Genomic DNA, 22,424 nt, shown 5'->3' on the forward strand with positions numbered 1-22,424 from the left:
TACACCTGCTGAGGCCGACTTGGTCCTCACTCAAATTTGACGTCTTGCAGACGGAAGCGCTGGTCCTGGATTCCCGGCTTTGGTTGCTCCCTGTGCCTACACACGAGGGCACGGATGAAGTGTACTGACTTTACTGGCCGCGAAAGGGTCATGTTGGGAGCTAACCCTGGGACTGGCCATTCGAGGGAAGGGCCTTCCTTGTTTCCCATGGCTTTTCCGGGCTCTAGTCTCCTTCCCGCTTCTACGTCACACTTTTGCAACAGGAAAGGGAAGCGTCCGGGAGGCGAGGAACTTTAAATGCTGGGCGAGTCCGACCACGTGTTTTAAATGCACAGCAGGGCCCAGGGCGGTGAGGGAAGCCGAGGGGCCCTGGGCTGGCCCGCGAGCTCCACCTTAGCCCGGGAACCGAGTGTCCCCTGTGTCCGGCTGGCTCCGACCCCGGCACTAACGCCCAGTCTTGTGAAAAGGAGTCGGGAAAGCGGACAGCTCCCAGCCGTGTTCACCCCGCCTCCGCCGCGAGAAACTGCCCGCCGCACTGCGCCTGCGCACACCTTGGCGCCCAGACTGACTTCCAGTCCCAGCAGGCCGCGCGGCCATGGGGCCGGAAGTCCTCGGAGAAGTGGGGGGAGGGCCAGGAAGGACCCGGTTGTCCTGGGAAGAGGGAGGGCCGGGGTGGTTGGGGCGTCCTGGGAGGAGCGAGGGGACACGGAGACGGGGCTTCCTGGGAGGAGAGCGGGCACGCGGAGGCGGGGCGTCCCGAGAGGGGCGAGCGCCGGGTGGGCGGGGCCTCCTCGTCCCTGGCCAGCCCGAGAGGAGGGCGCGGGCACAGCGCCGCCTGTCCCCGGAGGACGAGGTCGGAATCCTGATCCCGGTGGGTCCCTGCTGTTCTAGCCGCCCAGGCCAGCACCGAGCGCCATGGCCCAGCCACCGCCCGACGTCAGGGAGGACGATTGTCTCCTGGAGTACCGCCACCTCTTCTGTCCGGACTTGCTTCGGTGAGGGCCGTGTCGGGGACGCCCCAGGGAGCCGGGCAGGGGGCGGGAGGGCCTGCGGTGCGGGCTGCACGGGGACTGCGGTTTTACTGGGATGCGTGAGGACCCCATGCCTGGTGGCCAGACTGTCCGGAGGTCCAGGTGCCCCAGAGATGCAACTGCTGGTGTTCTGATCTTTGCATGGCTGTGAGCACGGTCTGTTTGTCCTATGGGTGGTGGCGGGTGTTCATTAGTAATGCTCCGAGGTGGGGGTGAGTGTCAAAGGACACAACCAAGCCAAAGGTCAGGAGAAGGAAAGATTTATTATTACTAGCAGCAAATAAGGAGAACATTGGAGATTTTCCCTAAAGCGGTGTCTCCCCGCACAGCAAATTTGGGGAAGTTTTAAGCTAAAGGTTTATGCATCTTCATGAAGGGTTTGGGCGGTTGAGAGTCCAAGCTTTAGTTGATTGAAGTCACGAGGGTCATCATCCCTGAGGTTCCAGTTCATCTGGTGGTTGAGCACTTCAGGCTAATCTTTACCATGGAAACAGAACTGGGAGTCTTTAAACCTGATTTATTATCTTTGCTATTGTTACTTCTCTTGCCTGATGACAATCGTTAGTTTCTGTATTCTTTTTTTTTTTTAACTTGGATAGAGTTTGACCCCTACCCATTTTTTTTTTGAATTTTATTTTATTTCTCTTTTTATACAGTAGGTTCTTTTTTTTTTTTTTTTGGACTTGTTGGGTCTTCGTTTCTGTGCGAGGGCTTTCTCTAATTGTGGCAAGTGGGAGCCACTCTTCATCACGGTGCGCGGGCCTCTCACTATCGCGGCCTCTCTTGTTGTGGAGCACAGGCTCCAGACGCGCAGGCTCAGCAGTTGTGGCTCACGGGCCCAGTTGCTCCGCGGCATGTGGGATCTTCCCAGACCAGGGCTCGAACCCTTGTCCCCTGCATTAGCAGGCAGATTCTCAACCACTGCGCCACCAGGGAAGCCCCTAGCAGGTTCTTATTAGTTATCTATTTTATACATATTAGTGTATATATGTCAATCCCAAACTCCCAATTCATCCCACCAGCATGCCTCCCCGCCACTTTCCCCCCTTGGTGTCCATACGTTTGTTCCTACATCTGTGTCTCTATTTCTGCCCTGCAAACCGGTTCATCTGTACCATTTTCTATGTTCCACATATATGCGTTAACATATGATATTTGTTTTTCTCTTTCTGACTTACTTCACTCTGTATGGCAGTCTCTAGGTCCATCCACGTATCTACAAATGACCCAATTTCGTTCCTTTTTATGGCTGAGTAATATTCCATTGTATATATGTACCACATCTTCTTTATCCATTCATCTGTCGATGGGCATTTAGGTTGCTTCCATGACCTGGCTATTGTAAATAGTGCTGCCATGAACATTGGGGTGCATGTGTCTTTTTGAATTATGGTTTTCTCTGGGTATATGCCCAGTAGTGGGATTGCTGGGTCATAGGGTAATTCTATTTTTAGTTTTTTAAGGAACCTCCATACTGTTCTCCATAGTGACTGTATCAATTTACATTCCCACCAACAGTGTAGGAGGGTTCCCTTTTCTCCACACCCTCTCCAGCATTTGTTGTTTGCAGATTTTCTGATGATTCTCATTCTAACCCGTGTGAGGTGATACCTCATTGCAGTTTTGATTTGCATTTCTCTAATAATTAGTGATGTTGAGCAGCTTTTCATGTGCCTCTTGGCCATCTGTATGTCTTCTTTGGAGAAATGTCTATTTAGGTCTTCTGCCCATTTTTGGATTGGGTTGTTTGTTTTTTTAATATTGAGCTGCATGAGCTGTTTATATATTTTGGAGATTAATCCTTTGTTGATTCATTTGCAAATATTTTCTCCCATTCTGAGGGTTGTCTTTCCGTCTTGTTTGTAGTTTCCTTTGCTCTGCAAAAGCTTTTAAGTTTCATTAGGTCCCATTTGTTTATTTTTGTTTTTATTTCCATTACTCTAGGAGTTGGGTCAAAAAAGATCTTGCTGTGATTTACGTCAAAGAGTGTTCTTCCTATGTTTTCCTCTAAGAGTTTTATAGTGTCCGGTCTTACATTTAAGTTTTTAATCCATTTTGAGTTTATTTTTGTGTATGGTGTTAGGGAGTGTTCTAATTTCATTCTTTTACATGTAGCTGTCCAGTGCTCCCAGCACCACTTATTGAAGAGACTGTCTTTTCTCCATTGTATATCCTTGCCTCCTTTGTCATAGATTAGTTGACCATAGGTGCATGGGTTTATCTCTGGGCTTTCTATCCTGTTCCACTGATCTGTATTTCTGTTTTTGTGCCAGTACCATATTGTCTTGATTACTGTAGCTTTGTAGTATAGTCTGAAGTCAGGGAGTCTGATTCCTCCAGCTCCGTTTTTTTCCTTCAAGACTGCTTTGGCTATTCGGGGTCTTTTGTGTCTCCACACAAATTTTAAGATTTTTTGTTCTAGTTCTGTAAAAAATGCCACTGGTAATTTGGTAGGGATTGCATTGAATCTGTAGATTTCTTTGGGTAGTATAGTCATTTTCACAATATTGATTCTTCCAATCCAAGAACATGGTATATCTCTCCATCTGTTGGTATCATCTTTGATTTCTTTCATCAGTGTCTTATAGTTTTCTGAGTACAGGTCTTTTACCTCCTTAGGTAGGTTTATTCCTAGGTATTTTATTCTTTTTGTTGCAATGGTAAATGGGATTGTTTCCTTAATTTCTCTTTCTGATCTTTCGTTGTTAGTGTATAGGAATGCAAGAGATTTCTGTGCATTAATTTTGTATCCTGCAACTTTACCAAATTCATTGATTAGCTCTAGTAGTTTTCTGGTGGCATCTTTAGGATTCTCTGTGTATAGTATCATGTCATCTGCAGTGACAGTTTTACTTCTTCTTTTCCAATTTGTATTCCTTTTATTTCTTTTTCTTCTCTTATTGCAGTGGTTAGGACTTCCAAAACTATGCTGAATAATAGTGGCAAGATTGGACATCCTTGTTTTGTTCCTGATCTTAGAGGAAGTGCTTTCAGTTTTTCACCATTGAGAATGATGTTTGCTGTGGGTTTGTCATATATGGCCTTTATTATGTTGAGGTAGGTTCCCTCTATGCCCACTTTCTGGAGAGTTTTTATCATAAATGGTTGTTGAATTTTGTCAAAAGCTTTTTCTGCATCTATTGAGATGATCATATGGTTTTCATTCTTCAATTTGTTAATATGGTGTATCACATTGATTGATTTGCATATATTGAAGAATCCTTGCATCCCTGGGATAAATCCCACTTGATCATGGTGTATGATCCTTTTAATGTGTTGTTGGATTCGGTTTGCTAGTATTTTGTTGAGGATTTTTGCATCTATATTCATCAGTGATATTGGTCTGTAATTTTCTTTTTTTGCAGTATCTTTATCTGGTTTTGGTATCAGGGTGATGGTGGCCTCATAGAATGAGTTTGGGAGTGTTCCTTCCTCTGCAATTTTTTGGAAGAGTTTGAGGAGGATGGGTGTTAGCTCTTCTCTAAATGTTTTATAGAATTCACTTGTGAAGCCATCTGGTCCTGGACTTTTGTTTGTTGAAAGATTTTTAATCACAGTTTCAATTTCATTACTTGTGATTGATCTGTTCATATTTTCTATTTCTTCCTGGTTCAGTCTTGGAAGGTTATACCTTTCTAAGAATTTGTCCACTTCTTCCAGGTTGTCCATTTTATTGGCATAGAGTTGCTTGTAGTAGTCTCTTAGGATGCTTTGTATTTCTGCAGTGTCCATTGTAACCTCTCCTTTTTCATTTCTGATTTTATTGATTTGAGTCCTCTCCCTCTTTTTCTTGATGAGTCTGGCTAAAGGTTTATCAATTTTGTTTATCTTCTCAAAGAACCAGCTTTTAGTTTTATTGATCTTTGCTATTGTTTTCTTTGTTTCTATTTCATTTATTTCTGCTCTGATCTTTATGATTTCTTTCCTTCTACTAACTTTGGGTTTTGTTTGTTCTTCTTTCTTTAGTTCCTTTAGGTGTAAGGTTAGATTGTTTATTTGAGATTTTTCTTGTTTCTTGAGGTAGGTTTGTATTGCTATAAACTTCCCTCTTAGAACTGCTTTTGCTGCATCCCATAGGTTTTGGATCATCTTGTTTTCACTGTCATTTGTCTCTAGGTATTTTTGATTTCCTCTTTGATTTCTTCAGTGATCTCTTGGTTATTTAGTAGTGTATTGTTTAGCCTCCATGTGTTTCTGTTTTTTACGTTTTTTTCCCCTGTAATTGATTTCTAATCTCATAGCGTTGTGGTCGGAAAAGATGCTTGATATGATTTCAGTTTTCTTAAATTTACCGAGGCTTGATTTGTGACCCAAGATGTGATCTATCCTGGAGAACGTTCCGTGTGCACTTGAGAAGAAAGTGTAATCTGCTGTTTTTGGATGGAATGTCCTATAAATATCAATTAAATCTATCTGGTCTATTGTGTCATTTAAAGCTTGTGTTTCGTTTTTAATTTTCTGTCTGGATTATCTGTCCATTGGTGTAAGTGAGGTGTCAAAGTCCCCCACTATTATTATTTTTTTTTAATTTATTTTATTTATTTATTTTTGACTGTGTTGGGTCTTTGTTACTGCATGCGGGTTTTCTCTAGTTGCAGCGAGCAGGGGTACCCTTCATTGTGTTGTGCAGGCTTCTCATTGCGGTGGCTTCTCTTGTTGCAGAGCACAGGCTCTAGGCGCACAGGCTTCAGTAGTTGTGGTGCATGGGCTCAGTAGTTGTGGAGCACGGGCTCTAGAGCACAGGCTCAGTAGTTGTGGCGCACGGGCTTAGTTGCTCCACGGTGTGTGGGATCTTCCAGGCTAGGGCTCGACCCTGTGTCCCCTGCATTGGCAGGCAGATTCTTAACCACTGAGCCACCAGGGAAGCCCAAAGTCCCCCACTGTTATTGTGTTACTGTCAATTTCCTCTTTTATAGCTGTTAGCAGTTGGCTTATGTATTGAGGTGCTCCTATGTTGGGTGTATATATATTTGTAATTGTTATTTCTTCTTCCTGGATTGATCCCTTGATCGTTATGTAGTGTCCTTCCTTGTTTCTTGTAACATTCTTTATTTTAAAGTCTATTTAATCTGATATGAGTATTGCTACTCCAGCTTTCTTTTGATTTCCATTTGCATGGAATATCTTTTTCCATCCTCTCACTTTCAGTCTGTATGTGTCCCTAAGTCTGAAGTGGGTCTCTTGTAGATAGCGTATATATGTGACCCCTACCCATTTTTATTTAAAAAAAAAATTTATTTATTTGGCTGCACTGGGTCTTAGTTGTGACACATGGGATGGCATGTGGGATCTTCAGTTGTGGCATGCGGGATCTAGTTCCCTAACCAGGGATCCAACCTGGGGCCCCTGCATCAGGAGCTCAGAGTCTTAACCACTGGTCCACCAGGGAAGTCCCAGTTTCTGTATTCTTTTGAGATCTGTTCGAGGACAAGACTGTGACCAGGCTTAGATCATAGAATGTCTTAGGCCAAAAATGCTTCTCTTATGTCAAGAAAGCCATACCTGTTTCTCTTTCTCCAGGAACCCTCTACCCTATCTGCTTAGAGGGTGGCTGGAGGAAGGCTTGTATGTTTTGAAAACATTTCTCACTTAATTGATAACTTTCTGCATAGAGACTTTTATGCATAGAGACATTCTTCCCAAAGATTCAAAAAGCTGAGGACTTTAAAAAGCAGCGTTTCTTGGGGCTTCCCTGGTGGCGTAGTGGTTGAGAGGCTGCCTGCCAATGCAAGGGACACAGGTTCGAGGCCTGGTCTGGGAAGATCCCACATGCCGCGGAGCAACTGAGCCCGTGAGCCACAACTACTGAGCCTGCGCGTCTGCAGTGTGTGCTCCGCAACGGGGGAGCCTGCGACAGTGAGAGGCCCGCGCACCGCGATGAAGAGTGGCCCCCGCTTGCCGCAACTGGAGAAAGCCCTCGCGCAGAAACAAAGACCCAACACAGCCATAAATAAATAAATAAATAAATTTATTAAAAAATAAAAATAAAAAAGCAGCGTTTCTCAAATTTGACAGAAGTGCCCAGTGCAGAGGGTCAATGTCCTCCAAGAGCACCTCCTCCCCTGCCCCCATTTAACAGGGGCCTCTTTAAAGAGCCTCTGTTTTCTTCTCTCAGGGACAAGGTAGCCTTCATCACAGGCGGTGGCTCTGGAATCGGGTTCCGGATTGCTGAGATTTTCATGCGGTAAGCACTGCTCTGTGCCCCATCTTGCTCCCCACCCCCTTGCATGGACCCCACTGGACCCTGGGATCTTGGGCAAAATGCCGGTGGGTGATGGGAACCCCTCTAGGCCCAGGGCCATCAGAGAGCATCTGAAAGGGGTCAAGTGCTGTCCTGGGAGAGGCAAGACTCCAGCCTCTCCTAGAGATTAGTCTAGACTGTTTGCCTCTGGCCTCAGCACCCCTATTTGTACAAAGCGGGAGGATCCAAAGGTTGAGGTAATTCTACTGCAGGGTCCCCCAGGGCCTTGCCAAGCCAGGGTCAGGGTGGGCCGAGTTGGACCCTGGCACCATGCAGAGCACAGTGTCTCTTGGGACACAAGGTCTGTGGTCTCAGGCCCAGGTCAACAGTTTGCCATCCCCACCTAGGAGAGGCCTAGAGTTAGGCTGGGGTTAGGGGAGATGAAGCTGGTTTCCTCCAGGACCCTGCTTTTCAGAGATGTCCTACTGGACGACATTTTGGGACTCATCCATTCCAGGTGAATTTGTTTTCCGAGCTGGAAGCTTTGTTGTTTCTCTGAGCAGAGTGTGGCCAGCTGTGCTGTGGTGTTCTGAGGATTCAGTGGGACTGGCTTAGCAGGTGGTAGCTGGTACTGTTACTGAGTTTGAGGCTGGGTTTGTCGGGAGGTAAGGCAGGGGAGGTGCCCTGGCCCTGGAATGGGCTCTCTGTCCTTCACACCATCCTCCTGGGGAGACCCAGGTGGACCCAGCAGGACTCATGCAGAGTCTGGGCCCTGTGTCCGAGACTCACAGCTGCTCACATGGTGTTTGGGGCACGGCCCACATCCCTGCATGGCTGGCATACCTCGTGCCAGAGAGACCCAGCCCAGAAACCAGTGGTGGCTGCCTGAGGTCCTGCCACAGTCACTCAGCCCCACGGGGGCCCCTGGGTCCTCTGCTAGCTGTGCCTTCAGCCCTAGGCTGGTGTTTAAGCCTGAGAGACCCTTCGGGGAGGGGGACCTTTGCTTTGAGCGCCAGGCAGGAGCCCGGCTGGGCGTGTCCCTTGCACCTTGCTGCCCTCACGCCTGCCCTCTGGCTTTGCAGGCACGGCTGCCACACAGTCATCGCCAGCAGAAGTCTTCCTAGAGTGTCAATGGTAAGGGGTCTCTCCTGTGCCCACACATCCATGGGCGGCTTTGGGGGCTGGGAGCCTGGGCCTGGAGGGTCCTGAGGTCCAGAGGATGATTACACCAAAACCTGCCCCTCTTCCAAATACAGAGCTTCAATGGAAGTGGCCTGCAGGGACATCCTTGTCTTTTTAAAGAATCTACTTATTGGGTCCTATGCAGGAACCCTTATGTTGGGTGGTAATGTGGCCCCAAGACAGATCTCTGGGCTCACCAGGGTCATGAGGGCGGAGAGTCTCTCCACTGCCATGGCTGGTCTCGGGGCAGGGACTGGACGTCAGCTGGAGCTGCCGTTGACGTGTGACTAGTGACCACGGGCCTGGAGGGTGATGAGAGGGGAAAGGGTGCGGGCTGTCTTAGCAGCGTCCACCAGGGGTCATGGCCCTGGGGATTGGCCACTTGCCAGCTGTGTCTCTGCAGGGTGGGTTTCAGCAGCAGAGCCCGGCTTCCTGGCAGAACCTGGCTCATCATCCTCATCAGATTCTGAAGGGCTGTTCCTCCAGGCTGAGGTCACAGGCCTGCTGCCCACCTCTCTCTTCCTGTCCGGCTTCTAGGCTGCCAGAAAGCTGGCTGCTGCCACTGGCCAGAGGTGCCTCCCTTTATCTCTGGATGTCCGAGCTCCCCTGGCCATCATGGCAGCCGTGGAGCAGGCTCTGAAGGAGTTCGGGAAGATCGACATTCTCATTAACTGTGAGTCACTGTTGAGCGAGGCCAGGGGGCTTCCTTTTTTTTTTAGAAAAAACACAGGACTTTATTATTCCCAGCGCAAAGGGCAGGTCTTTGAAAAACGAGGGGGCAAGTTCTAACGGTGGGGAGAAGGCCCCTTCTTGCTGGCGATGCATGAGCGGGTTCCGCAGGACCACAATGACCGAGTCCCCACACAGGACCATCTTGGAGATGTAGCGGTCCTTGTTGACTGGCTTGGACTTCTTCTTGCTCTTGCCATTCTTGGGGACCTTGGTCCACACCTCCTTCACTTCCTCCAGCACCATGTTGCGGTGCCTATCAAAGGCCTTCACACGGCCCAGGAGCTTCTTGTTGCGGCAATTGATGAGCACTTGGGTGTTGTTCTTGACCGACTGTGTGAGCACGGGGAGTGGACCCATGTTAAACTCCTCCTCCTCCCGCTTCTGCAGCTCCTCCGGGGTCATCTCACCCTTGGGCTTGTTGAGGAGGCACATGGTGGCAGTGGTGGTGGCCGTGCTCTGAAGTCACTAACGTCTCCTCCACATTGCTTTGGCCTTCTGGCCAGGGGGCTTCTGACAGGTCAGCAATACCAGATCTCCCTGTTTGGAGGCCCCAGAACTGTCCTGGCTCCAGGCCACTGTCTTGGCCTAACTCAGCTCCTCCCGGGTCAGTGCAGCCGTGGCTCAAGAGGATGCCCCGTGAACTAGGCTGAATCAAGAGTAGGGCCACTCTTGTGTCCTGAAATTCCCCCTTAAAGAAAAAGGACTACACGTTATTGTTTTAGTATGGTTTTAGATTCGCAGACTAATTGAGCAGATAGTACAGAGAACTCCACGTACTATGAACACCTTGCATTTGTTACAACCGAGGAACCTATATTGATACATACGGTTAACTATAGTCCCTATTTTACATTCAGGTTCATTTTTGCTGAAATTTCCTTTAAAAACATCCTGCGTATTATTTTCCTGCCACGGAAAAAGTCATAAGCTGGGCAGCTTAAAACAACAGAAATATATTCTCTCACAGTCTGGAGGCCAGAAGTCTGAAAACAAGGCTCGGGGGAGCTTCTTTCCCAGGCCCTGCCCTCAGCTCCTGGGGTTGCTGCCTGGCGGGCCTTGGCTCTGGGCTGCACCCCTCCAGCCTCTGCCTCCTTCACACTGCCATTCCCTGTACACGTCTGTGTCCTCTTCTTTTTAAGGACGCCAATCCTTGGGCTTAGGCCACCCTAATTCAGTATGATCTAATCTTACCTTGATGACATCTGCAAAGACCATCTTTTCAAATAAGGTCACATTCACAGGCACCAGGGTTTGGGACTTCAGCGAATTATTTTTAGGAACACAATCCAACCCATAAAACCCATCCTGCCCATCATTCAGGAACTTGTCCAAATGCTCAGGTTTCCTTCCCTGGCCAACCTGGGCCACCCTGAGGGTCCAGATGCTTCAACTGCCCGGGGCTCCAGCACCATCCGCTGTCTCCTTCCACTGGCAGGTGCAGCCGGGAACTTCCTGTGCCCTGCCAGTGCCTTGTCCTCCAACGCCTTCAAGACTGTGATGGACATCGACACCTTGGGCACCTTCAACGTGTCTCGCGTACTCTACGAGAAGTTCTTCCATGTGAGTGTCCCGCAGCCAGGGCCTCCCCGCTTCTGGCCGCTGCTCACTGCCCCTCTCGTGTGTTGCAGGACCATGGAGGGGTGATCGTGAACATCACTGCAACCCTGGGTACCCGCGGGCAGGTGCTCCAAGTGCATGCAGGCTCTGCCAAGGCGGCCGTGGGTACGGGCGCCCCCTCTGGTCTGCCCACGTGGGTTCCTCCCCGTCCCTGTCCCCGGAGGCCGGCAGTGTCCCGAGTGACGCTGAGCCCCCACCCCCACCCGGGCCCCCCTAAAGGCAGAGCAGCCCTGCTTCTCCCTCATGCCTACTGGCCTCCCGTGCAGATGCGATGACACGGCACCTGGCTGTGGAGTGGGGCCCCCAGAACATCCGCATCAACAGCCTTGCCCCCGGCCCCATCAGCGGCACGGAGGGCTTCCGGCGGCTGGGTAAGGCTCCCGGGGAGCCCAGGCCCCCCAGCGGGTGCTCTCCTGAGCACAGCCCCCCCACCCCCCCCCGTGCCTCCGAGGGCTCCCCTCCCACCTGGCTGGGACAGGCCTGGGATCAGTGCCAAATCCTCATGGCTTCCCAGGGTGGGCAAAGAGTCCGTCTCCAGGCTGGGGACAGTTCGCACGGCCCTGCAATGGACTAAGGGTCAGCTGGACTTGGGCAGCTGCCCCCTAGAGCTAGAGGCCAGGGGCTGCTGGCCTTGATATGTGAGCCAGACACAAAGTGGGGCCCCATTGAAGCCTCCAGAGCCTTGGCAGGGTGAGCGGAGAAAGGCCCTGTGCTGGTTCTGTGGTGGTGTTACTGTACCTGGCCTGTTCCTGCTCCCCCAGGATGATGCTAACGATGCCCCCAACATTCCTGGGTGTGGTTCAGGGAAAGCTGGGCAGGGGAGGGTGGAGGGCCCCCGGGTCCTGGGGCCCATAGGGGCTGAGCCTCCCGCTGCTTCCCAGGTGGCCCACAGGCCAGCATGAGGGCAAAGGTCCTGGCAAGCCCCCTCCAGAGGCTGGGGAACAAGACAGAGATCGCCCACAGCGCCCTCTTCCTGGCCAGCCCTTTGGCATCCTACGTGACGGGGGCCCTGCTGGTGGTTGATGGTGGGGCCTGGCTGACATTCCCTAACGACATCCAGTCGCTGGCGGACTTCTCATCCTTCTCTGCTAAGCTCTAGGTGATGTGCCGCTCCCACATTCAAGGGTCACCTGTGTCCCTGGCCCCCTTCCCAAAATACCCACCTGGTGGACTGATGGTCACTGTGCTGGGCCTGATGCCTTTCCTCTCAGTCTCTTACGTGTATTTCTAGATGTATTCTCGGGCACTTTTGGGTTCCCCTGCTCCACACATAGGGCAAGGCTCGAGTCTTCCAGGGCAGATGGGTGGTGCTGGGAGGGGCCAGCCCCATGGAGCTGCACTGCAGACCTCGGGGCCTCCCTGAAAACCAGAACCAGTATGGCTTGCCTGAAGAGGATGGGAACCCTGTCTCTCTTTGGACGCTCCCCTGGGTGATCCTCTCTGGGGGCCTGAGGGCTTGCTGGGCCCATGGGGGTGGGGGAAGGTGCCACTGCTCTCTGCTTCCCCTCCTCCCCCACCAATCCCAGGGGCGTGGCCAGCCCTTGAGACCTGCTCATCCTAGTCCTCTGAGCAGCAGCTTCCTTTGAGGATGGCTGAGGAGATGTAACCCCCCTGCTTGGGACCTGGCCCCTAAGCCTCCTGGGTCCCCATCGCAGGGTGGTGGCAGGAACGTTCTAGGACTTTGGCTGGCTCCTGTCCCGTCCTGGGGCGGGAGCGGTGGAGGGACACCCAGGAGCTCACAGCGTTCAGTCACACCGTGAAGCTGCAGTTGGCGTGGGCTTCTGTGGAGACCCCCAGTCTCAGAGGTGGGCTTGTTCGTAGGACAGGAACTGCTGATTGGCCATCTGTGGTTTGGTGGCCGGCAGATACATTCTCGGTCCCTGGGGCATGCGGGCGACCAGGCGGCGGGAGGGTGTGGGTGCTGGGCAGGCCCCCCGGTCGCTGGGGTGAGGAGTACTGATGGTGGAGGGCTGGGAGGGGGCAGAGGGGGCCACTGTATCCACCTCCAGGAGACGCACACGGCCTGGTGGCCTGCTGTCCGCCCCAGCCTGGCCACTCACACCCCCCGGGCTGTGCAGGAGGCGGGCCCTGGTGCCCCTCAGTGCTCCCCAGTGACCTTGTGTCTGCTGGCATTTCTGACAGGCAGGGGACAGTGTGCGGCAGAGGAGCTGGTCTGCACCTGCTCTCGGATCCCTGCGACCTGCCTCCCGCCTGCCCAGCCTGAGCGCCAAACCCGACAATCCCAGCAGAGTGTCTGAAGCAGAGACTGACCTTTCCTCTAGGAACTGTGCTGCATCCACACTCCCTCCCCATGGCCCTGTCTCCCATGCATGGGGGGCAGTGACTAGGCAGTGTGGCTGACCTGCTGACCTGCTCACACATGCCGGGGAGGTCTGGGTTCAGCACTTCGAGAGTGTTGAGGAGGCCAGGACGCAGGGGTGTCCCCCTTGCACAACCCAGGGTCAGGGCTGTCCTGCCACCCCAGCCCCTGCCTAGGCTGGCCTCCTTTCCCCTCCTGCCTGCATCCAGTGGGTGTCCTGAGGTGGCTCCCATGGCCTGGGTGGAGAGAAGGGGGCGTTTCAGGCTGTCTTCTCTTCCTTGCTCTCCCGCTTTGAGACCTTTGCTTGGCAAAGAGATGCCAAACTAGGGAGGCTGGAGAAGCGTGTTTGAGCCTCTCCACAAGACCTGTGTCCTGGGTCCTATCACCGGGGGTGTGGGCTGCAGAAGGGACCTCTGCCGGCCTCCAGTGACACGGGCAGGGTTGCTCCCCACCTGCCCTGGAGTCTGTCCTTTGCTGGGACATCCCTAGAGGACTTAGTCCTTGGTCATTTAGGGGCTCACTTTCTAGGTCCTCCACGTGGCCTGTCCCCATTGTCACCAGCACCCTCCCTCAGGCCCAGGGGGTGGGGGATCTCTGGACCCTCAATTCTTCCCCAATGACCACTCTTTGACACATACCCAGGCCAGGACCTAAGGGGGCCACTTGGATCCTGGGCTTGTTTTCTGTGCTGTTTGTTACAAACTTCAAGGTGCTCAAAGCTGTCGATCTGCCCTCTGGCTGGGCATGCGGCTTGGGTGCCCCCTTCCTCCCTGCCTCCCACCCTGCCCCCATCTGTACTGTCCATTTGCATAAGCACAGGTCCTAGAGTTTTGCCAGAAAATGCATTTACTTAAAAAATAATCTTTTTACTGCAAAAACATCTATTCATTGGACTTCACAAATGTTTTTAGAAGGAGGAGGAGGGCACCTGAACAGAATCACTGGTGATCTGGGCATTTAGTGGTGTGTCTACTTCCTGTCTTTTTCCTGTGAAGAGTTTAGAAAACACTTTTTACCTAATGTGTGAAGCCCTGGTCCTGACGCAGGGGGAGCCCACCCTGAGGCAAGGGGAGGCTGTCTGCTCCCCTGGTGGGAGGGGTGTCCTCCACAGCTGGTCCTGGAGGCGGGCGGGGGGCGCTGCCTGCCCTGCAATCTCCTGGTGCTGCCACTAGAGTCCTGAGCTTGAGCCCTCTGCCCCAGACACCCACACCCACCTGAGTTCCTTCCCGCCTTCATGGGTGCAGGGGCATGGCAGGGAGGCCACAGGGCAGAAGGAGTTCCGCTTGCCATTTAAACGGAGACCAGGGTGTGGTGGCATCAAGTCTACCAGCAAGGCAGGCAGATGGGCGCTCGTGATGCCACGGGAGGAGGAAAGAGAACCGTGAAGGCAGTTCCTGGGGAGCTGCAACCATAGACCCCACGTGCCAGAAAGCTGAGGCCTGCCGTCCCTGGAGGAGACAAAGAAGGCCCTGGGGAGGGTGTCCCGCCAGCCACATTCGAAGGCCTGGGACTCAACAGCAGCGTAGCTCCAGGAGGACAGAAGAGAATGAAAGGAGTGAGCCTTTTATTGCTGTTAGTCAGGATTCTCCAGGAAACAGAGCCAGTAGGATATATATAGATCTACAGGAGGAGAGTTATTATAGGGACTGGCTCATGTGACTGTGGGGGCTGAGAAGTCCCATGATCTGCCAACTGCAAGCTGGAGCCCCGGCAAGGCAGATGGTGTGATTCAGTCTGAGTCCAAAGGCCCAAGAACCAGGGGCTCTGACAGCCAAGGGCACCGGAAGGTGGATGTCCCTGCTCAAGCAGCGAGCGAGGGAACTTGCCCTTCCTCAGCCCACACTGATGAGGGCAGGTCTTCCATCTACTGAATCAAATGCTAATCTCTGAGAAATACCCAGAGATACCGATTTACCAGCTATCTGGGCATACATTAGCCCCGTCAAGTTGACACAAAGTTAAACATCACAGTTGCACAGACCATGAGGTCCGTGCCCATGCTCATCGTCTGCATGTGGTGGTCAGTTCGGCTGTAAGGAATCTGCCTCGCTGTTTGGCTTAGTCCACCAGCCCCGGCTGTCGTCCTGCAGGTCCAGGACGCCTGCCGGGGGCTTGTGGGTCATGGGCACACCTGGCGTGTGTCACTTGCCAGGTGGGCTCCAGGACGGGCTGGCAAGGAGGGCCAGGTGCACATGGTGAGGGGGCTAACACCGGCCCCAGCAGTGGCACTCAGACTTGGTGGCAGTTGGCAGAGAATTAGGTTGTCCCCTTCCACATTAACAATCTCTACAATTCCCTTAGAAAATGCCAGGTTCTCTGAAAGGAAGGATCATCTTTTATGTGTGAACCTCAGCTGTGGAAGCTGATTTACAGACCCCGCCCACTCCGAGTCCCCCTTCCATGGCATGAGGATGCCTCACGTCTTTTCAGAACTACACATAAAAACATCACGGCCGGGCTTCTCTGGTGGCACAGTGGTTAAGAATCCGCCTGCCAATGCAGGGGACACGGGTTCGAGCCCTGGCCTGGGAAGATCCCACATGCCGCGGAGCAACTAAGCCCGTGCACCGTAACTACTGAGCCTGCGCTCTAGAGCCCGCGAGCTACAACTACTGAGCCCGAGTGCCACAACTACTGAAGCCTGTGCGCCTAGAGCCTGTGTTCTGCAACGAGAAGCCACGACAATGAGAAGCCCGCGCACCACAACGAAGAGTAGCCCCTGCTCTCCGCAACTAGAGAAAGCCCGTGTGCAGAAACGAAGACCCAACACAGCCAAAACAAAAACAAAACAAATAAGTTAATTTAAAAAAAAACAGGAAACATCATGGCTACAGCATAGGGCTGCCCACCACCGGGGTGCAGCCTTCCAGCCCTGCTCCACGTTGTACATTTTTTTGAGTGAATATGTGAATGACCCCTGTGTTGTGAGCCACACAAGGTGTCCCCAAGGCGTCGCCATGATGCAGTGAACTTTAAAATTCACTTAACTAAACTGTTAACCTGGGGGAGTTTCTCTGCGGACTCCTGTTGCCATGGTAACTTGGTAAAACTCACTGGCTTGCCTGTGCTTTGTCTGCGGGTCACCGCGGAAAGGCTGGAGGTCGTTCTGCTTTGTTTCTTGGTCCCTTGGTTGGCATCCTCCACATGTGGGTCTCTGGTGGCCCCGGGCACTGTGGGACCTGCCAGGGCTGGGCCACCCCGATGGAGGAGGAGACTTGGGAGGCTGAGGCTGACCTCGCCTGGACGCGGTCCACCCACTAGGTGCACACTGAGCCCTTTGCCCGGTGCCCTGGCTGGGGGCTGGCACAAGCACGACTGTCCCTCCGGAACTTCCTCTCGGCCGTGCTCGTGGGCTCGCTGAGTGAAGCAGGGAGAGATGGTAAATCCCCGAGCACCTTGCCAGTTGGAGGCTCAGCAGATGTTCCCCTCTCCTCTGACCCTCACATCGCTTTGTCCTTCTCGTGTGGGTCAGACCGAGCCTGCCTTGCAGTGGTCACACCCCCACCCTGGACTGTGTGTCCAGGTGGGGTCCTGCTCACCCCTGGCTCTGCCCCGAGGCCCCATCATGCTGCAGCAGGGCAGCCGTGTCCTCTTGAGCAGGGCAGAGGGTTTCTCCGGGGTCAGGGCTTTCCAGGCTGGGGAGGGGGCTGGGCGTGGGCCCCTTGGGGCATTTCCCTCTGGGCACTTAGGCTGGTCTCTGCTGGATGCTGCTACAGATACGAAGAGGGGATGTGGGGGGAGATCCTGGGAAGTTCACAGGCTCCAGGGCTGGGATGCACTGGAGCTTGGGGACGAAGCTGGGGCCCAGGGCTCGGGGGTTCTTCCTTCTCCCACTTGACCTACCCTGTGAACCTGCCCCTCCCCTCGCTGCCCTTCTGCTCTCTCTGCCCAGGTCCCAGCCGCCCTGTGTGCAAGCTGTAGCCCAGCCCCCTGAAGAGAGACAGTATTCCTTCTATCAGACACACATCCCGGTTCTTGGGAAAGGTGCTCCCTTCGGGTCAGGGTCTGGCTCTTGCTCAATAAACCGTGGCCAAGGGTTGACTGCATTATATGAACCTGGCAACTCCCACTGCTTCTAGAAAACGCGTGTGAGCAGGCATCCCATGTGGGTCCTGACTCACATCAAACACACTCGCTAGAAACCAATGTGTAGACCAGCGTGCTGAGAACGTGTGTGTGCGTGTGTGTGTGTGTGTGTGTGTGTGTGTGTGAGATCGCATGAGTCTCAGGTCCCCTCTCTGGCAAAACCCGAGGGCCAGTGGGAGATGGCAGAGGCTCCCTGCTCACCTCTCGGGCCAGAGCTCTGCCCAACTCGGCTCTTCTGTCCTAGGGGCCGTGGGGGACCGGATCCTTCTTTGGACTTCCCTCTTCCTTGCTTGTGCTAATCGGGCCCTTCAAGGGAACAGCCCCTCAGATGGGATTGCTGGATTTCATGTTTACCGCTGCATCCTAGTTCAGGTCTCTTGGGATTAGACCTACATTACCCTGTCAGCAGACAGAGGTTTCTATAACTCTTTAGTCATTTATTTACTGATTATCTTGCATTATTTCCTAGGTGACACATGTTATTAGTATGGAGTTCCTTAACTCAACTCCCAGAGGATAACTTTATTTTCACATTTTGGAGTATTTGGGGAGCACCTCATCACATCCCTACATCAGAGCATCTCAATGAGACAGCACCTGACAGGTGTCTGCTGAAGAAGGAATAAGGAATGTTAGGAATATGCAGAATTAAAGTTTAACTCTTCCACCATCACGTGTAATTTGGACAATTTTTACCCCATGGGAGAATGGTGTGAATTATATCTTCACCTCTGGAAAATGTGACCCGAGGCTAAGAAAGGAAGTTCTGAATCTGCGTACAAACCTCTCCCCACCTGGTGCTTGGCGCCCATCCCCCGACTGTGGGCTGTGATTCTGGCTGCAGGGGAGGCGTGGGAGGTGTGGGATGTGGGCGCAGTGGGGACTGGAGATGCCTGTCCTCACAGGAAGATGGGACCAGGTGCCAGCAACTGCAGAGTGAAATGTTAAAATAAGAAAATCATCCAAACCTCGGCTGAGTCAGGAGGAATTAAATTGTGCCTTACAAACTCATGGTCTATTTTTACTCTAAGAAATGTACTTTACTAAACTTGAAGGTGAGAAAAAAATCCTTCCCCACTGAATAAATATCAGTAAACACGAGTGTGGACTGTGCTCTCGGCTTCAGGAGGCCACGGGGAGGGTGCGTGTGATCTAGACCTAAAATTGACTCTGCTCTCAGTTTACTTACCCTACACAAAATGTATATGTAGTTTTTAAAATTTGTAAATTGAAAATATTTGGCCAGCAGTTTGTAGCTTGATTGAGGTATAATTGACATTCAGAAGACTGCACATGAGTGAAATCTACAGTTTGGTGAGTTCTGACATTTCTACATCTGTGAAACCATCACCACAATCAAGAGGATGAACATACCCATCGCCTGTAAAGCGCCTCCTCCCGCCCCTTGGAAACCCCCTCTTTTCTCCCTGCCCCCTCATCCCCAGGTGACCCAGCCAGGATGGCAGCTCAGGACTGGGAGGGGGAGGCCAGCCTCTTCTGGGTGGGAGGAGAAGGTGGGACAGGAGGTAGAGGTGCTGGGCCCTCAGCCGGGTCCAGAACCCCTATCCTGGGGCGCCCAGTGGCAGGCTGTTCTGTTCGGCTGTTCTGGGAAACCGGCTCATTAAGTGAGAAAAACAAAAGTGGGTCCCTATTTTACACCACATTTTTAAAAAGTCCAGGGACTTCCCTGGTGGTGCAGTGGTTAAGAATCTGCTTGCCAGGGCAGGGGACACGGGTTCTAGCCCTGGCCCGGGAAGATTCCACATGCCGCAAAGCAACTATGCCCGTGTGCGCCACAACTTCTGAGCCTGTGCTCTAGAGCCCGCGAACCACAACTACTGAGCCCATGTGTCACAACTACTGAAGCCCGTGTACCCAGAGCCCATGCTCCACAACAAGAGAAGCCACCGCAATGAGAAGCCCGCGCACAGCAACGAAGAGTAGCCCCCGCTCGCTGCGACTAGAGAAAGCCCGTGCCAGCAATGAAGACCCAACGCAGCCAAAAAAAAAAATTCCAAATAGCATAACGACATACTTGCGAAAGGAAAAGCTATAAATAGAGGTGGATATCTTTGAGACTTTGGGTACAGGATTTACTTACTGAATTTAAAAAGTGTTTAATTATGAAATCCTTAAAATATGTGGACAAGCCCAGATGCACGTGTACTCACCCGCCAGGTTTACCAGATGTTGGTACTGTGTCCTGTTTATTCCCAGTCTGCCTGTTTTTGGAGGAAATAAATGTTACAGGTACAGCTACCTTTTACCACTTTCCTCCTCTGTCCCCCTCAATATAATTCCCACTTTCGTTTTGGTATTTTTACTACAAATGAAGGTGTTCAAAAACAATATATGTATTGATGATATGTTCTGAAACTTTGCAAAAATGGTATTACACAGTATCTGTTCTGTAACTTGCTTTCTCACACAGCTTGTTTTAGAAGTCTGCCCATGTGGTTGTGTGAGGATGTGATCCATTTGCTGAAACTGCTCAGTATTCCATCGCAACAGACTTCCCCTCAGCCAGCCAGCAAGCTCTTCACAGGACTATGGAAACCAGGGCTGCCTCAAACACCCCTTTCCTGCCTCCTCTTGGACCTTGAAGGTGGAGAAGCAGGAGTGCCAGGTTAAGGGGACACAGAGCTTCAGCTGTATTAGTTCTGTGAACCCCCACACTTGGCTGACATCAGACTTAATTTCTACTGATTGATGTCAAATGCTATCATTACTCATTCCCCTGATTATCAGCGTGGTTAAGCATCTTTTTATATGTTTATTGGCCAATTGAGTTTCTTCCTCTGGAACTGCTTATTTGTATTCACTGCTGATTTTTCTACTAGGTTGCTGTTCTTTTACTGTTTTTTGAGGGATTCTTGTGTATTCTGGAAATAAATCCATTGTCAGTTACATCTGTTTTAAATATCTCTTCCCAGTTGCTATGGACTGAATTGTGTCCCCCCAAATTCATGTGTTGAAGCCCTAGCCCCCAAAGCAATGGTATTTGGAGATGGGGCCTTTTGGGAGATAACTACCATTAAATGAGTTCATGTAGATGACCTCCCATGATAGAATTGCTGCCTTATAAAAAGAGGAAGAGGGAGAGATGGCTCTCTTCACCATGCTAGGACACACCTAGAAGGAGACCCTCACCACAAGCTAGGAAGAGGGCTCTCAACAGGAAGGAATTTGCTAGTGTGAAAAGTAATAAAAGGAAACCTCACCAAAATGAAACCAGGGTTCCAGAAGGGGGAGCTTTCATGCACATACCACTCAACATCAGCACAGATCCCAACATGTCCCAGCAGGAAGGGATACTACTTTACTACCCAGCAGGAGGAAGAAAAATTTCTCTTAGACCAGCAACAGTCCAGCCAATGAGAGACTGTCACAGCTCAGCCAATGAAAAGCCACTGCACCTAGGACTCCCAGTTTCCTCCAATGGGCTCTTTGTTTATGACAGCTCCTCTCAACTCCTCCTTCTCCCCTATAAAAGCATTTCCTTTCCTTTGCTGGACATAGTCTCCAATTACAACTCTTTGTGGCTTCTGAATAAACCCACGTTGCTGGTAAAATAACTGGCTTTATTTAGGTTAACACTGGCATCTTGATCTTGCATTTCCCAGACTGCAGAACTATGAAAAATAAATGTGCTTTTTAGCGAACCAGTATATGGCATTTGGTCACAGCAGCATGAGCAGACTAAGACACCAGTCTATGATGTGTCTTTCATCAAACAGAAGGATAATTTATTTTTAATTAATTTTTACTAAGGCATAATTTACATACAGTAAAATTCATTCTTTGTAGCGTATAGTTCTGTGAATTTTGACAAACACATTCAGTTATAGAATCACCATTACAATCAAGATATGAAACAGTTCCTTCACTTCAACAAATTTCCCTCTCCCCCAGCCCTCCCACCCCCTATTTGATTTGTGTCCCTTAACTTTTGGAAAGCTTAAATTTTAAAGTATTTAAGTCATTGTCTTTTTTTTTAATGGTTTGTAATCTTTATTCGAAACTTTCTTGTGCCAAGGTCATAAAGATATTTTTCAATGTCTTCTAAAAGTTTTAAAGTTTTGCTTTTTTTTTTTTTTTTTTTCTGGCCACACCTTGTGGCTTGCAGGATCTTAGTTCCCTGACCAGGGATCGAACCTGCACCCTCAGCAGTGTGGAGTCCTAACCACTGGACTGCCAGGGAATTCCCTTGCTTTCCACTTTTATGTCTTTGATCACTCTAATTATTTTTGTATCTGATATGACATAGGGATCTAGTTGTAAGGTTTCTGTACAGACAACTAGCACCAGCTATAGAAAAGTCCATCTTCCTTATGATTAGCAAAGCCACCAAGGATAAAAATGATGGGTTTGACTACCCAAAATGAAAGATTTATGTCTAATCTTCCCCAACAGGCAGAGTTCATGAAGGGGTCACAGGCAGGGAGAAGATACTTGCAACATCAAAAACATGAGGGATTTTACCTAAAGAAAAAGTCAGAGAACTCAAAAGAAAAGCAAGTGCTACAACTGGGCAATTCACAGATCCTAGTGGTCAGTAAACACAGTAAGAAACACTCAACAACATTAGCATTCAGCTAAATTCAAATAAGACAAGATGAGCTGCCATTTTAAGTTCATCAGACTAGCAAAAATGGGGGAAATCATATGTAATGTCTACTGTAATTTTGGTGAATTTCCTCCTGGTTTTTAAAAATGTGCATTAAATAAGATAGATTTGTGATCAAATTTAGCCTTGCCTGTCACCTTCCCCTTCCTCCTGTCAGTGGCCAGATCTCACCCAGGTGGTGGAGAGGCCCTATCCCAGGAGAGACATGTGCATTCTTCCACTGAGGCTTCTTGACCTACTTTCCCTTTGCTCCCTTGTCAGGTCCTACAGGGCTGTGCTACACAGCTAAGAATCTGCTGAGTCACCTTGCTGGTCTTCATTTTCCCATCTTTCTCCATAGGTCAAAGGTCACCAGGGAAGAGGGATCAAGGAGACCCATTTGCTTGAGAGTTCCAAAAGGTAAGTGTTTAACCCAGGTACCTTTCAAAAAGAAAGACTCACAGAGGGAGGTTTTCACAGACATTCACTCAGACCCAAAAGCCAACAACTGTGAGCTGCACCCCATCCTCTCCCTTCCTCTTCTGTGTACCTGTTACATGGCTAAATTAAAATGTGCATGGCGTGGGCGTGGAGGAGCAGGTTAAAATGGCAGCAGGGGCTGCTTCCCTTGAGCTGGTTCATTTCATCTTGAATGTTAGAGATCAAAAA

The 22,424-nt window shown here is 50.8% G+C and overlaps 2 protein-coding genes across 7 annotated transcripts; one reads left to right on the forward strand and one right to left on the reverse strand.

Moving 5' to 3' along the window:
• The first annotated feature begins 687 nt into the window (after positions 1-687).
• Positions 688-20,056, forward strand: DECR2 (2,4-dienoyl-CoA reductase 2). Of its 6 annotated transcripts, none has more exons than XR_005016489.1 (9): positions 690-995; positions 7,147-7,215; positions 8,295-8,346; positions 8,932-9,067; positions 10,562-10,686; positions 10,755-10,848; positions 11,010-11,114; positions 11,625-12,548; positions 12,886-12,968. XR_005016489.1 is itself a non-coding variant. In XM_036826007.1 (9 exons), the coding sequence occupies exons 1-8, from the start codon at positions 916-918 to the stop codon at positions 11,840-11,842; spliced, it is 879 nt and encodes a 292-aa protein (XP_036681902.1). In that variant the 5' UTR covers positions 690-915; the 3' UTR covers positions 19,581-19,654. The 6 variants fall into 6 exon arrangements, 5 of the variants coding, with proteins under 5 accessions (XP_036681903.1, XP_036681902.1, XP_036681901.1 ...); XM_036826007.1 differs by lacking the exon at positions 12,886-12,968 and adding an exon at positions 19,581-19,654 and having other exon boundaries at positions 11,625-11,842; XM_036826006.1 differs by lacking the exon at positions 12,886-12,968 and adding an exon at positions 17,619-18,250 and having other exon boundaries at positions 11,625-11,842.
• On the reverse strand, positions 9,073-10,384 carry LOC118880912 (small nuclear ribonucleoprotein Sm D2-like). The gene has a single exon (XM_036825108.1). The coding sequence runs from the start codon at positions 9,556-9,558 to the stop codon at positions 9,073-9,075; it is 486 nt and encodes a 161-aa protein (XP_036681003.1). The 5' UTR covers positions 9,559-10,384.
• Positions 20,057-22,424: the final 2,368 nt, after the last annotated feature.

This window comes from Balaenoptera musculus, chromosome 15 (assembly GCF_009873245.2).
Source record: "Balaenoptera musculus isolate JJ_BM4_2016_0621 chromosome 15, mBalMus1.pri.v3, whole genome shotgun sequence".
NCBI classification, from domain to species: domain Eukaryota; kingdom Metazoa; phylum Chordata; class Mammalia; order Artiodactyla; family Balaenopteridae; genus Balaenoptera; species Balaenoptera musculus.